Source organism: Kryptolebias marmoratus, linkage group LG8 (genome assembly GCF_001649575.2).
Source record: "Kryptolebias marmoratus isolate JLee-2015 linkage group LG8, ASM164957v2, whole genome shotgun sequence".
NCBI classification, from domain to species: Eukaryota; Metazoa; Chordata; class Actinopteri; order Cyprinodontiformes; family Rivulidae; genus Kryptolebias; species Kryptolebias marmoratus.
In genome coordinates this window covers 21,483,737-21,499,224 of record NC_051437.1, presented here as the reverse complement: position 1 = coordinate 21,499,224, position 15,488 = coordinate 21,483,737, and the positions used below count along the sequence as shown (strand labels likewise).

The 15,488-nt window shown below is 37.5% G+C and overlaps 1 protein-coding gene across 4 annotated transcripts in view; it reads left to right on the top strand.

The window, feature by feature from the left end:
- The window catches only part of acot7 (acyl-CoA thioesterase 7), a 43,386-nt gene extending 30,443 nt beyond the window's left edge, over nt 1–12,943 (top strand). For all 4 annotated transcript variants that reach the window (XM_017417627.2, XM_017417626.2, XM_037976799.1 and 1 more), the window contains 2 exons: nt 1,626–1,810; nt 12,449–12,943. In XM_017417627.2, the coding sequence (XP_017273116.1) occupies nt 1,626–1,810; nt 12,449–12,547 (284 nt within the window). In that variant the 3' untranslated portion in view covers nt 12,548–12,943. The remainder of the gene's footprint in view (nt 1–1,625; nt 1,811–12,448) is intronic.
- Nucleotides 12,944–15,488: the final 2,545 nt, after the last annotated feature.

Below are 15,488 nucleotides of genomic sequence, written 5' to 3'. Positions count from 1 at the left end.
TGAGAAACCATTTTGACATTATCAGAGCAGGTTTTGGTTCATGACTGAGATTCTGCTCTAAGTTTTCTAGTAAAAATACCACCACAGGGCAAGAATATGTTTAATGGTGTCGATATTTGGGCTTAAAATGTAGGAATATCACTTTGTTTCTAATCTAATGTCAGCAAGCTTTGGTAGTCAGAGTGACCATAAACCTTTTATTTCAAGTTAGTCAGACCACTCATGCTGAATTTAAACAAGGTTAGTTTTAAGAACATTTATAGGCAACATACAACTGAATTTTGTTTTTGGCCAAATTTTAAGGTGATAATCTTCTGGGACAACATTTAGTTAATGATACTGATTTACTTTTACACAAGTAGCATTTTTCATGCAGGACTTTTTTGAAATAAATACACTTTTGCCTGATGCACAGGTATTTGTACTATAGAAATGGATTTCCCAACACAACAAACCTAAATAAAAGCCTTTTTTTATTTTCACGTTTGTGTTTTATTACTTAGGACTTTGCCTGCTTTATAAGAGCTTAGCCACTTACCCAGGATCTGTCTCAGACTGCAGAGATAACACCTTCTCTCCTCGTCTCTATGGCAACAGCAGTAATAATCCGATGCAGGCACATCAAAGAGAATAAAGAAACACATCAGCTATGCCCAGTTCTAGTAGCTGGGTGTTTTTTTTATCTTCCTGTGTTGACAAAAGGAGAAAAGAAGACACTTTTGATTTTTCAGATGCATTAGATGAATTAGATTCTTAGTTTGAAATCAAAAAGAAAATGAGGAAATACTCTGTAGTTCTGCATGGTACAAACATTAACATCCAGTGATTTATTTCTGAAGGTTTCATTCAATTCCATTTAGAGGTTCATGAGATATATAGCTAACAGACAGGCAGGGCTGACTACTACTTAATGCTTAAATGATTAAAAGTAAGATGTAGCACAGTTTGTAGTGGTCAGAGTATGTGTTGATTCTCAGCTACTACCACACCAAAACTTTAGTTTAATATCTATAAAACTGACAGTCATAATCATTTTTGTGTTTGCTAAGATCAGTTGGCTGTGGAAGCCATTTTGAATTGGGTTGACTTCAAAATGTGACTGGATCACTGGATGCACATCCAGTGATTACTTTCTGAGAGTTTCGTTATTATTAGTTCCCTGGATTATGACACATTTTGCTTGGATGGCAGATAAATACACAGAAACACACACACACACATGGTCATACATACACACACAGGCAAATACAGCATAGTTTGTCTTTCAGTAGTAGGTGACAATATCTAGATATTATGTTGCTAAAATGAATGATATGTTCAGTAAAAGTTTTTTCATGATTTAAAACCTCAAAATTTTGGTGCAAAAACAATCTAGTGTTGTTCTTTCTATTGCATCTTCTTTTATTTACCTTTGTGAAAGAATACTTTTCATTAATGGCTAGAAAACCAAGTATTTTGAATAAATATTAAAAAAAATCCTAAAAGCTAAAATACTCTTGAGAATTGGTATTAAATCAATATGAAGCCTCTGCTGAGAATAAATAGATGTTTTGATAATATAGTTGCATGCATTTAAAAACACTAAGCACGAGTTTATGACATGTCTATTTCTCTCTCTCTCAAAGGCTGTGTGGTGACTGTGACGGGGCGGCTCACATTTGTCAGTAACAAGTCCATGGAAATTGAAGTGTTGGTGGATGCCGCCTCACTGGTGAACGAGGAGAAAGGGAGATATCGTGCTGTCTCAGCGTTCTTCACCTTCATCTCCCTCGACAAGGACAATAAGCCACTGCCTGTCCCTCCTCTGAAGGTTGGTACCAACCAATTTTCTTATGAGATCTGTCATTTCAATAAGACCTCATGGTAAAATTTGTTTATCTGGGTCAAGATTGTATATCTCCCACTCTCAATACTGACTTTATAAATTGACACAAGTGTTATACAGATGAAAGTGACAAATATGATTTGTATGTCATCTTTTCTTATACATAGATTGTATGGATAAGGAAGACATGCCTTGGATTTTTATCATGCTTCAAGAGAGAGAGAGTTTCTTCTTTCAGTTATTTTTATTGTTTGTTGAACCAGGGTATTACCTGTAAATCACTTTTATTTCCCAAAACACTCCTGGATGTCGTTGTCTGTCTGACTCAGCATTTACTGTACTCCGTGTGTAAAGAGTGCATGTTAACACAGAGAGGTCAGAAATGCCTGCTGTTTGCTCTTGCTCTGCAGTGCACGGTGATCCAAACCCTGTTTAGTATGCAAAAATTATGCACACAAGCCATCTGTTTAGCTCTGAATTATTTCTTGGCGCCATTCACACACCCCGACTGCCTCTGTGATGATCCTTTGAAATCTCGCCCAACTTTTTCTGTGAGATGCGAATTCATGTTGTCGGCGAGTGAGATTTAAACAAGAGATGAGCCTTTGAGATCATATTCCAGCTTGGATTTACAAGGATTTAATGGCTTGTGATTATTTTTAATACAATATTTATTTAATTTTAATGATAAAAACTTTTTTTTAACCTTTATGTAACCAGGTGAGTCCCATTGAGATCACAAGAACTATTTTACAAGGGAGCCCTTGGAGTCTCCTGGAGTCAGCCTCTCAGTCTTTTACCACTTTTTTAAAGGTGCCAACTGAGATCAGACCTCAGAGTTGTAAAAGCAGGTGGTTTCAGGGTGCAGGGTTAGAGATCTTAGAAGCCTTAGAGACAATCAGTAATAGAAAGTCGTTTGAGTGCAGTTTGTAGTTGCTGGTTAAAAATATTTGTATTGACAAATGTAGGAGGGAAGCAGACCAAGAATGGGACTATAAAATAAAAAAATACCAATGTGTGCGTCTGTGCATGGCCAAGGAAGGCCACTGAGCTCTGGCATACAGGATGCAATGATGTATCAGAGATTTGCAGCTTGTAACAAACCTCAAAGGGCTGTCGTGAACAATATCCAAAGGATGCCAGGATTGAGCAGAGGGGTGCACGTGCAACAGGTCACTATAGTCCAGCAGAGGGAGGAACGTGGCCTCAACCGATTATTTTTGGGCTGCAAAGAAAAAACAGTATTTGTTTCTAATAAAAAAACAAAACAAAAAAAATAGTTTTAAATAGTTTAAGTTTATTTACAAGGTTTTCAACAAAAGTTCATCATATAAAATACCTAAGTACTTGTACTATGTCACTTTCCCAATTTCTATTTAGGGTTATGAGTTAGGGGAAGAGTCTGACGTCTTCTTTGCACTGGAAAAAGTCATCATTTTAGTTTTTGTAGCATTCAGCACAAGCTTGACATCAAGCAGGTGTACAATATCAAACTGCAATTACTCAAGAGACTGAGCAAGGATCAAACCACGGCAGTAAATGACAGTATCATCAGCAAAGAAATTAAACTCTGCCTTTGAAACTTTTTGACCCAAATTGTTACCATAAATACTGAATAAAAGTGGTCTCAAAACAGAATGTTAGTAGACCCCTGAGGTGACATGTAATTCATTAGACAAAATACCATCATATTTAACACACCGAGTCCTCCCAGAGAGGCAGTTTTCAAACCAGCCAGCAGCCTGCTCTGATAACTCAACATTGAGCAGCCATTGTTTCATTTCCAAACTACTCATTTCTAAGCGATTAAACTGTGTTTTTTGTCTCGTTTTATCGCTAAAATATTCTGCTTTGTCTAATTTGTTTTTGGAATGCTGAATGCTTGTGTGATCTACTTTGAATGATTTATTAAGAGTGCCAGTGCACTGCACTGAAGCACCTTTATTACTATTCTGTTTAAAATAATTGCCTTGTTTCTCATCTCGCAGCTTTGAAATAAAATATACAAAATATAAACATATGCACATGTGGCTCGATCAAGAACAGTTAGCCATGACCTTTGATAGTGGTGCGTAGCATAATGTAGAAAACAAAAATGCCAGCAACAGCAAGGAAAAAAAGAGAGCAATGGGATTTTGGGAAAGCACATGAGATACATGCTATAGCACTTGCAGTTTTCTTTCAAGTCCCCTCAGAATACAGAGCACACACCCAATCTTTTGTAGACTTCAGATATAATTGAGTTCACAATATGCTCTTTAAAACTGGAAGTGAAGGGTCTTTTTTACTTGCCATATCTCCTGCATAAAAGACTGCAGAAAGAAGAAAACTCATGTGTGACAATCAGAGTCTTCTGCAAAAAACAGTTCAAGAATTTATAAGATCTGACTTTTTGCACAAGTGTTTGTTTGAGGCTTAATGTTTAGTCTGCCTCACATGAACCTGGCGGTCAGGGAGTGACAAACACAGGTGTGCGGTCATCATGGTGATCTTACTGACCCACTGTTAGCAGCTTTAATTATATATTTTTATATTGTTTTTCTTTACACTTCTTACAGTTCATTCGACAAAATTTATTTTGTCTTAGAATATCAACGTTATGTTGGAATTTTGGGAAGTCGCTGCATTGGCACCCTTCGGAATGTCTTCAGAAATTTTCTCGGTAATGATACCATTTAACTTGCTTTTTCAGTCAATAACGTACAACAATGACAGGAGCTGACTGTGCAGCTTCGGGGAAATTTAAAAGTCCAACAGCAGGTCATTATTTTCTCAAGTGAACACTTGAACAACATTTGCAGAGTAAGTACCTGAAGTAATCATGAAATTTTAAGTATGTGTGGCCCACTTCATGAGGGAGGGAGATGTATTGAAAATGAAGCCAGAGCAGCAGTAATGACAGCTTAATACAGACAGAAAGGAACTAAGATTTCTGTAAACTCTGTCTTTTTCAAAATCCAAATAACGAACAGAGTTTTCTTAATAATGCACTGTAAAAATCCTTTATACCTCACTGTACAATATAAAAAAGATTGATGCACGACTCTCTGCCCTGCTGAGTTTCATGTTTAAGTGTAATGAATAATTTCCATGGAGAAGTCCAGACTTAGCAGCATAAACGAGTGTGACGTGTTCAAATGGGTTGTCTTACGTGGGTTGTCATGCCAACGGTTGCTGCATTGACTTATTTGACCATAAACATCCTGAAGAACTTGAAGGTGGCCTATTATCTGTAAGAACCATGTTTTCACTAAAAGCGACACTTTTTCTTCTGCTGCCAGATAGAAATGGGCATCAAACACACGTCTCCTGTGGTTGGCCTTCCGTTCTCCCCATTTCCATTTCACAAAACCCGCCCGTTTACCCATTGTCTGCCTCCCCTTCTGTGCATTCATTACCTGGTGTTACATGAGCTGCTCGTGGTTTTTATTTTAATACTCTAGGATATCTGTGCTGATTAATTCTAATTTCTGGGCTCACTTCCATTTTTTGAAAAAAAACAACCTCCTAAAAAAAAAAAAAGAAATCTCCAGGCTGCTTTCACATTTTTGATACTATAAATGGAAACCTTACGGTGGCCAACAGGTGCAAACACGCAGCAAACAGCTAAATGTTTTTGTTTTTTTTTTGTCAGTAGCTTCCATGTTTCATTCATTGTTTCATTTGTTGAGTGTGCGTAATTATTCCAGTCTAGTGAAACAATTCAACATAAATTTTTCCTCACCTGACCCAATTACATGAAAGCCAATGAGAAATAAAACATAATTTTTAAATAAAAACATTAATCAAAAATATAAAATGCTTTAAAATCAGAAAGAATTAGGTGTATTATTTGTCCAGTCTAGTGAAACGATTCAACTTTAAATCCTGGTCAGAAGTTCACATGACATGTTGTTTAATTTTTGTTTTTCAAGTTTCATTGGTTCTGTAATTTGTTGATGGTCCCTAAGCGCACCACCACGTTTAGGAGGACATCTCACTGCCAGCACCGGGTCAAACGGCAGGAAAACACTGCTAAATCCACAGAGAGCAAACATCCAACCTTGAGTCCCCCTAGGGGTCTGGAGCCCTTCTGTTTTGTGGAGTGAATTTACAGCATTTTTTACTTACTGTTGTTTTGGCCGTTTTTTTTAGTGTTTTTTGGTATATGCAGCATTTTTCCTTTGCATTTGTTTTGTTGATTGTAGGTTTTTGCTTTTATCTATTTTCTGTGATTGCAGCATTTTTCTTTTGCAGCGTTTTTTCTGTTGCGTTTGTTTTTTTGTGTTTGTGTGTTTTGGAGTTTGCATCATTCGTATGTTTGCAGGGCAGTTCACCATTTGCTGCACGATCAGCCGTTTGCTCTGCATTTGCACCTGTCGGCCACCGTAAAACCTTAATAAAGGCCTAAGCCAGTGCTTTGATATTGCTTGTCAGGTAAACAAAGGAACAAAGAGACATATTTTTGTGTTTGAATGTGTAATGGAGAAAATGTTGGCCGGAGATGCAACATATGCCGACTGTTTTAGACATGTGAGATTGTGTTTTTGTGTGAATGGATCACTGGGTACCAATTACATGAACCAGAGTGAGGCTCGCTCGGTGCTATTTCTGGCTTTCTATTTACCGTGGACTTCAACATGCCATGGCTCACATGGAGTTTCAATTAATAGGTGCAAACTGTTCACAGATGTTGATCTTCTGTGTATGAAAGAGGAGCGTCATGTACAGGAAATAAGATTTAACCTGTCAGACTGTTTTACATTTAAATTTTCTTTTACAGTGGAGACAGAACCATAAGGGAGGAAAGTGCAGCAAGTATATGAAAGCCTTTAAAAAGACTTGTTTTGTCAAACTTTGCTAACAGTGTTTCATCAGCACTGGCATCTACCTGTTGTCACCGAGCTAAAACCAGAGCTGAAATAACAGCGTGTCCATTAATTACTTGCAACCTGGCAACACCTCATGAAAGGATCAAATAATGTGAAGTGGATACTTGGGGTGAATTTCTGCACCTTTTTTATCTCTCTGGTTCTCCAATTTATCCATGCAGTATTTACTTTTCAAGACGTTGATCAGATTTGCATTATATTGCATAGGCCTATCCTGTTTTTCCTACAGTTTTATTCATAAATTCTTGAAAAAAAAAATCTTACCTTTCTTTCACCGAATTCTGTCTAGTAGAAATAGAAATACTGCTGTAAGCTGAAAACAAAAACATCAAACCTTCACCAATAAAATCTTTATGACACCGTGACAGTTTTTGCCCCAGTTGTGTTCTAAAAATAGCTTGATCGAAAGGCCTGCCTCTGCTATTTTTGACTGCAGGTGCTTTTCCCCACATTCTCTGATCCTTGGTTTCTCTCCAGTGGGCTCACTGCGTTTACTATCTTTAGATTTTCCTTTTTTAGTTCAGCAGGGGTGAGGCACTGTGTGAGTGTGGGTATGTAGGGGGGTTGTAGATAGACTGACAATAATGCTGGTAGAGCTGAAGTAGGGCATGAGGACAGGGTGAGCAGGGAGGATATGAGGGAATGCCTTGCCAGCAGTACCCTTGAAAAATACTGAAATGATAAATGTGCATGTCAGGCTATTGTGGAAATAAAAAAAATCAGGAAGCACCTTTTACCAGTACGTTAAAACCTCAAGGGTCAGCAGTTCCCCTACCAGTGGTTAAAAGAACCTGTTTATCTACTAATGTCAGAATGTTGTGGTTTTGCTATGTGTGTGCATTTATTAATCCCTCTCTGTTCTTTGCACATATTAATTTATTCCTTTCTCTTTTTTTTCTCTTTTGTAATGGTTCTCTCCTTGTCTCTTTCACTCTTTCTGCCTTGTTTCCATTTCCACCCTCTTCTTCTATCTTCCATCCAGTCCTTCCACTCTTACTTCACCCCTTTTCCTTCATTCTTCGTTCCCATCTCCCTTCTTCCTTGTTGGCAGAGACTCAACTGGTCTCCTCTGACACACAAAAAACAAGGCCAGTTGTCATAGCAACCTCCTGTAGTCCACATAAAATGATTCACTTTTAGTTTTAGAAGCCCACCTTTCAAGACATAAATGTTCGGGTTAATGGGTGCACTCACACCAGGGATTCTGACTCTAGTAATCCAAAGCATGACACACAAAGCTTGTTGCTATTTTTTCCTCGTTGTCGCCCAGTTCATAAATCTTTAGGAGGACTTTAATAATTAATGTAGGCTTTTTCAATATAGCTTACTCATAAATATGTATGGAAGCCTAAATATGTATGTATTCACTGCCAAAAATAAACTAGATCCTGTTCAGAAAGGCAAGAGGAATAATGCTTGGCAACCAGTCTTATACTTTGAGTCGGCTTCTAGTAAAGTGCACAGTTTGGCATTTTAGAATTTTTCAGTAAATTGAAGCCTTTTTAAAATTCATCCAAAGCTTTGACAAATTTCAGTCTTGTGAATTATGAATTGTGTAAACCACTGCCAAACCTTTTTCATAGTATTCAAAATCATTATTTGTGTTGGTAATTAAGTAACAATTAAAGACCATTCATTTCTGAAAAATTATCTGTGAACCCTCAACTCGCTTCAGGTAGGTGATAATGACAACATGATAATGTTTCAAGAGCTAAAATATAATGTGCTAAAAACAAATTCATGAAGGAAAAACAAAAAACTAAAATAGTTTTAAATAAAATATCAAACCATGTACTTTGCAAAAATGCAAAGTACAATGTTTACATAGTCCAAGTGTTATAGGGTGAAGTAAACTATTGACAGAAATGACTGCCCTTTGCAGCTGTAGACAGTATTTTTTTTTAATCATGTATGCAACACTGCTTGTGGCTGGAGGTCTGATTAGGACCAGATTATTAAAGAACTCAGTATGACTGCTTCACCAAGAAAGGCATATGGCTGCAAGCGGTGATAAGGGCGCCAATCAGTTCAGTGGGGCATAGTAGCCATGGCAACTTGAGCTGATCATGTTAAAATCATAGTTGTTAGCAATGATTTTTTTCTCCTTTCTTTTTTATGCTGCCCCAAGTCGTGGTCAGAATACAGGATTCCTTTTTGGCCAAACCAAAATACCAGCTTTAGGTTTACCATCACATGATTTCTAAGCTGCAGTTTGCTTGGACACATGTTTTGTCTGGCTGTAAAGAAACAAATATTGATTTTATGAAGCATTGTCTGAGGGTCTTCTGTTCCAACTTTTGTGATAATTGTGCAGCAAAAAAAATGTTATAAGCTTTTAACAAAGTCCAATTTGACAGTTGCGTTGACATGACAAGTTCTCATGTCTCTGCCTGCAGACCTTTTGTGATTTTTATCTAACACAGGATTTAGTAATAATTATCAGGCAAAATGAACTTTGATTTTGCCGCACACACTGGCGGTTTAATGGTACAAATTGCTGTTAGTGCTTTTCCAAATTGAAGTTATGTGTCCAGGTACAAAGTTTAATTTTGGCACAATAAATCATCTTTGACATGTGGAACAAACACACTTTTTCCAAAAACAAAACCCATACATGCCACTTTTACAGTTTGGTTAAATTGCTCGATGCTCTTTCAGTGCCTCTCACTGTTATTACTAATTTGTTTTAGTGAAAAGAAAGATTTTATATGCAAGTAACTAAGTAAAGATGGTTTTTTTCAGATCCTAAAGAACTACATTTACAGTTATCAGTTCTTGATTTGAATACATGTAAAAATGGCCCAAGATCATTTAACAAGGACATTTTTTCCTTCACAGTGTCTTGTAGATAAAATAGCAATAAGAAACTACTTAAAAAAATAAACTTTTCTGCATTTTTCTGTGGCTGATACAAAGCAAATGGAGAAAAACAGCCCTTTGACAAAATCAAATTACAATGTTTTAAAACACTCCAGATTTACAAAGTTTTTTCATTCTCCCCTCAGATATTTCTGTAGTCTTTCACACTGAATGCAATACTACTTGCCATTACCATTTCGGATTCTTTACATTTGAGCTGTATTTATGGCTGACTTATGTGAGAAAACTAACAACCCTACAAAAAACAATTGCACTTCAGGGAAAAACTGGAAACACAATTATAGAATTTAGCTATGCAGAATCAGCCTGGTCTAAGAGAAGAATGCGGTCAGTTTGTCAGACCCTGTTTCATAGAGCCTGATGCTACTTTTCAAACACTGACATTTAGCAGTGCCACAGATGCTCTCTCTAATAACGTCTCATTCCAACACAAAGGAACACCTCCTGGCATTTTGATGGCATTGTGTAAGCAGGTCTCTTTTACAAGCTTTGCTATCTGCATAATTCCTTTTTTCTTCTTGTTTGCACTCAGGTCTGGCCACAGATTTTCCCTTATTTTCAGACTTTAGACCTCAAACCTTAGGCTGCAGCTCTTAAGGTAGTAGTTTGTGGATTTTTATGGACTTCTTATGGACTCTTTGGTGAATATTATTCATGTAAATATACAGAGTACTAGGTGGATGTTGAGAAGAGCCAATCGCTGCCGGCTGCTGAAACAAGTTTGTTAAGTATTTGTATTTTTACATTTGCAACATTTGGCCTTTTTCACATTGGTTGAAAAGAAGCCACAGTCCTAACAAACCAATTAAATGTTACCTGAGTTTAACCTTTTAGGCGATACTTAATCATCAAACAATGCAAAAACAGATATTCTATCAGGAGTCCCAGCACGTTTGCAGTATCTGTGTAAGAACTTGCATCCATGTGTTCCTTTTGTGCACAACTCATCTTCAGACACGTTTACAAAGGTCAAACAGTTCTTATTTTACCAACATGCATCTTTCTCTGCTCTCGCTCCAGAAATCTTTAATGATAAACCTTTTATTGAATACTGAAAAAACATAATATGGCATAAAAGTTTCAATATTACTGATCTCACTGACTTTGTGCTAAATTCTAATTGTAATAAAATCATTTGATCCAATGGCAGATGTGTTCTTGAACTTGTGCAGATGTGCTTTTTGGAGTCCAGTCTGAGGTGTTAACTAGCTAAATATTTCTGTCTCAGGCTTTGTTAATAGATAACGTGTGATTGTTCGCACAGACAGAAAATAAATATTTTATTACAATTTGACACGTTTATATTATTTGATATCTTTACAGTTTAACAGATTGTAGTGACATTATATCTGATGTTGTAGTTTAAAAATGCTGAGTTGTGCTGAAACTTGATGTCTCTGTTTTTTAAAAATCATTGAGCTGGAATTATTAATTCCATTCAGCTGAATGGCAAAAGCAGAACTGGCTGAGCGGTATGTTATATAACTGGCATTCCACAAACAAACCACTACTGCAGTTATATGTTTCTGAAACCGGCTCCCTGATAAGATATTCACAGTGGTGTTGTGCTCATATTCTCATCACATTTGAGTCATGACCCCCCCTCCAGCTTGTCCCTGGTATGTTGTGTTCAATTTGTTCCCACCCTGCTCCATTCATTAGGTGCAATCTGCCAGCTTTGCACCTACTTCCTCTGGGTTGCAGGTGCTCTTGAATTTTCAGACCACCTGGTGTGCGCACAACGAAGGGCCTCTATCCGAAAAAAAGCCTCTATCTGAGCCTTTACTTCTGCAGTACATTTTGCATAGAAAGCCACACACAAACACGTTAAATGCTCCCTAAACCTTCTCTGCTGGAGCAGCGAGTACTCAAATGAAGTAGTGGGGGAGGAGACAGTGCCATACAATTAAATGTTGACACGGTCGATGGTGGTGGTATTGTTTAAGACATGAGGTTGCCAGGCAGTCTAATTAACTGTGCAGACTAGCAAGTTCTTCCTCCCACAAATCAGCACCAAAGCTGGGCTACATGTTAGTCAAAGTCCCAAAAAAGGGTTTGAAAGACCTTTGCAGAAAAAAAACCCCAAACAAATTTGAATGTGATCGATTCAAAGCAGCTGTGAAACCGGGCGAGCTTTTGGGAATTTCTGGGAATGATAATTTGTCAATATCAGTAAGTGTGGTGCACTTAAGCATGGGTCAGTATGAGCACTAAGCAAAAACACTTTGGCTTCACAGTGTTATGCACAAAAATGTTAAAATCTAATTGCTTTTACTTAAACACAGAAAAACAACTACTGATACTGTTTCTTAAATCCTATTATATATTGCTATGATAATTATTATGTCATAGCTAGAACTATANGTAGGCAAAGATCACAGAGCCAGTGTTGAGTTAACTTGTGTGCATGGTGATTTTGTGAGGTGGCATTATTATTAGAACTATATATATATATATATATATATATATATATATATATATATATATATATATATACAAAACAAATATTTTTACTTTACTGACATCTTAGTTTTGAGCTCTGCTTGTCTGACTCACTCATCCCATTTTCCCAATATTGCATCAGTGTTGCCTGAACAAGTTGTCTTCTAAAAACTGCAGTGCCTTTTAAATGCATCCAGATTTGTTGATGTACCCATTATAGGAGAAAAGGCCTTTTTTTAACTTTCAACCATGTCTATTTCACCAAAAATGATGAATGGTTATTATTACAACAGCACAGTGTGGTAAATTAGATCAGGGTTCTATTCTCTTGGATAATGCAGCTGCAGAGGCAACATTCCAGTGAGCACTTACGAGTAAATGACAAATGCATCTAAAAACAAATTTTGTCTTTTTGCTTTTTCTACTTTAGATTGAAGGAGAGGACGAGCAGAGACGTTTTGAAGAGGGCAAAGCACGTTACCTCCAGAACAAAGCAAAGAGGCTCGCGGATAAAGAGCGCCAACAGTGACGTCGAGGTTCACCAGACTCCTGTGCAGCATTATTTTATTAACTCCCCCACAAACACAGTACGCATAATATGAAGGAGTGAAACCACCTCTCCTGCTCTAATTGTAGCCTGTTAAACATGATTCTGTGAGCATTATTTTTCCAGTTGTACTACAAGCCAAAGAGTCCATATAGAGCTGTGTAAACTGATGTAAAAGTACTTATTTTATTAATATGTGAAAACTGTTCTTTAAGAGTGTTGATGCAAATTGTCTGTAGAAGTAAGAGCACTATTTTCTTTCCAGAATATCTTTAAGTACAGACTTTGCAAGTGATGTCATTGCAAAATGATACTGAGAGTGCGAGGGAAATGATGAATAACTGAGTGAATAATAATAAATAAAAGATCCGAGCGTGAGTCGGAGGCTCTCTCCGCGTGTCTTTGCTTGTTTGATGATAATTATGTCATTGTCGTTGGCATGTCTTGGCAGAGAGGGCACATGTTATCCATCTTTTCAGCACTGTGTCTTTCACAGAGAACTCACAGGAGCTCAGGGGTTTTGACTCATCTAGCATCCCTGCCCCCTCCTTCCTCTGTGCTCTCCTCCTCCTCCTCCTCTGCGAGTCTGTCACACTCTGACTTCAGCCTGTGTCATGTTCTCATCCGTCTCCATTCTTTTCGCAATGTCGCTGTCTTGCTCATTCAGTCCTTCTATCCTTACGTTTCCTCCTCTATCCTATCATCTGCCTGCCTTGTCTTTTTTTCCCACAGCTGAGATATGAAGATTGCTTGCTCTTTGTTAAGGAAAATGAACAAAAAAGTATGTCTTATTAAAGGGTTGTGTGCATGTTTGCAAAGGGTAAGATCAGAAGGATTGATTGGGCAAAAGAAACACAAATATCTATAGGACAAAGTCAAAGACTGTGACTGTTATTCTGCCATCCAAACATAATTGTAGCCATTTAGATGAAATCTTTTTCAGTTTTTGTTTTATTTCTGACACTTTTTGAATAGAATCTGATTTTTCAGGTGGAGCAGGGAGGTTTCAGTCTTTCATAAAACAAAGCAGAAACTACACCTTTTGACATTTCTAAACATGAGAAATGACTTTTTTGTTTGGGCAGTTGCTCCCTCTATTTTAATTTTTTTTTTTTTTTAATCTGAACTGAAAATCTTTGTCATTGGATCTTGAAGGTTATTGTTTTTCCTTCCGTCCCTCCAGGCAGAGGAGTATGTGTGCTTTTCATTTCCCCCGTGAAAATAAAGTTAGGCCCAAACTGCACTGGAGGGATATTTCTATTTTTAACCCCAGTAAACTGGGGGCATCTTGTGGGAGAAGAACGGAGAAGGAAGGAGATGCGATGTAAATCAAATGGCAAGACCAGACCTCTGAAAAAATATGACCTCAATGAACGTCTAATAAATTTACCTGTCTCTGCTCTGAAAATATTCGTAACAATGTCCATTACTGTCTTCAGACATGTCAGCTAGTGGCAGCTGTCTTTTTATATAGAATACACACATTACAATAACCATGGTTACTTATATGGAAGATATAACTTACAATGGAAGGGATCACAATTTCAAAACAAACTTTTTTATGGTCTAATACAAAAAATTGTTTCAAAATAGCAACAAAATGCTCATGTAAGTTTAAACTGCATCATTGTGTTACATGAAAATACTATGAGTGTGCAGATATGACCTGCAGTTTATATTTAGCACACTAAAGATGATGACCCCAGCAATTTGAAACTGCTTTTCCCACCAGAGAATAAGAATAATGAATGAGGACAAAATGCTGATCTCATATTTCCTCTTGTGTCTTTGCATCTAAAGCAGGGGATGGGAGCACTCTCACTGCTGCATCCCTGAGAGACTGTCAGGGCTGCTTTTATAAAAGATCCTCTGGTGCAGCAGGAAAACCATTAAGTACTCTGAAGAAACAGTAATAGATGAGGCGAGTCAGCGTTCAGGGAAAAAAAATAAAAGCATTTTATCACCATGCGACTTTGCATTTTCCCTGTTGTGCTAATAGCTCAAGGAGGTCTCTTCAGTCATTTTCTGGCAGCAGTGGCTTCGCTTCCGCACAAGAGACAAAACGCATCGACCTGAACTGCAAGCACCTCTGCCTCACTTGTGCAAATAATTCTGTCAATATTTCTTTGAGGATATGCTTTTGTTCGGTTCGCTGGCAGAAGTTGCACATGCTTCAAAAACCTCACACAAAAATTGTAAAAAAAAAATAAAAATCAATGCTGCAATTTTTTTTTATTTTGGAAAAGTAGTTTGTTGCTTTCTGGACCAGAGATCCAAGCCCTACATTTCAAGTTATCCAGGCATGGAGCCAGCAGGGCTTTCCTTGCAAACAGAAGGAGGTAATGGTTCGTACTTCTTTCTTAAATCTTCCTTCTTTTAAGCTACAGCAGAACTTACTTTATTAAAGTTGGCTCCTTTAATTATAGCATGGACTATCTTCTCTTCACAGGGAGGTGGCAGTTCTAAGAAACATTACACTGGAACAGTGTTAAGCATTAAAGAGTTTGTGTGTGTGTGTGTGATGGGGGAGATGCAGCTGATGGGGAGAGTGAGGGCAGCATGGTGCCTGTGGAGCCAGTGGGCGGGAACGCCTTCTGTTAGTTTTTACTTCCAGGTCACCAAGCATCTCACAAACTCAACTTCTCTCCTCTTGTCCAGCGTTATTGATGGACTAATCTAAGTTTTATGTTCAAAAACAGTACCTTCACAGAGGGTTTCGCCCACATGTACCACCATACACAGCAATAAACTTCTCTGAAACTCAAACCATCATGAGGAAAATGTTTAATCTGGTTACCGCAAGCCAGGCAGCCATGATTAACTGGAGACATTGTAATTCTGCTGTAATGGATTGCTATGACAGATTTGCTAAAGCAGACCCAACTAATTTTATTCTGACAGCTTAATAATGAACATTTTAAAA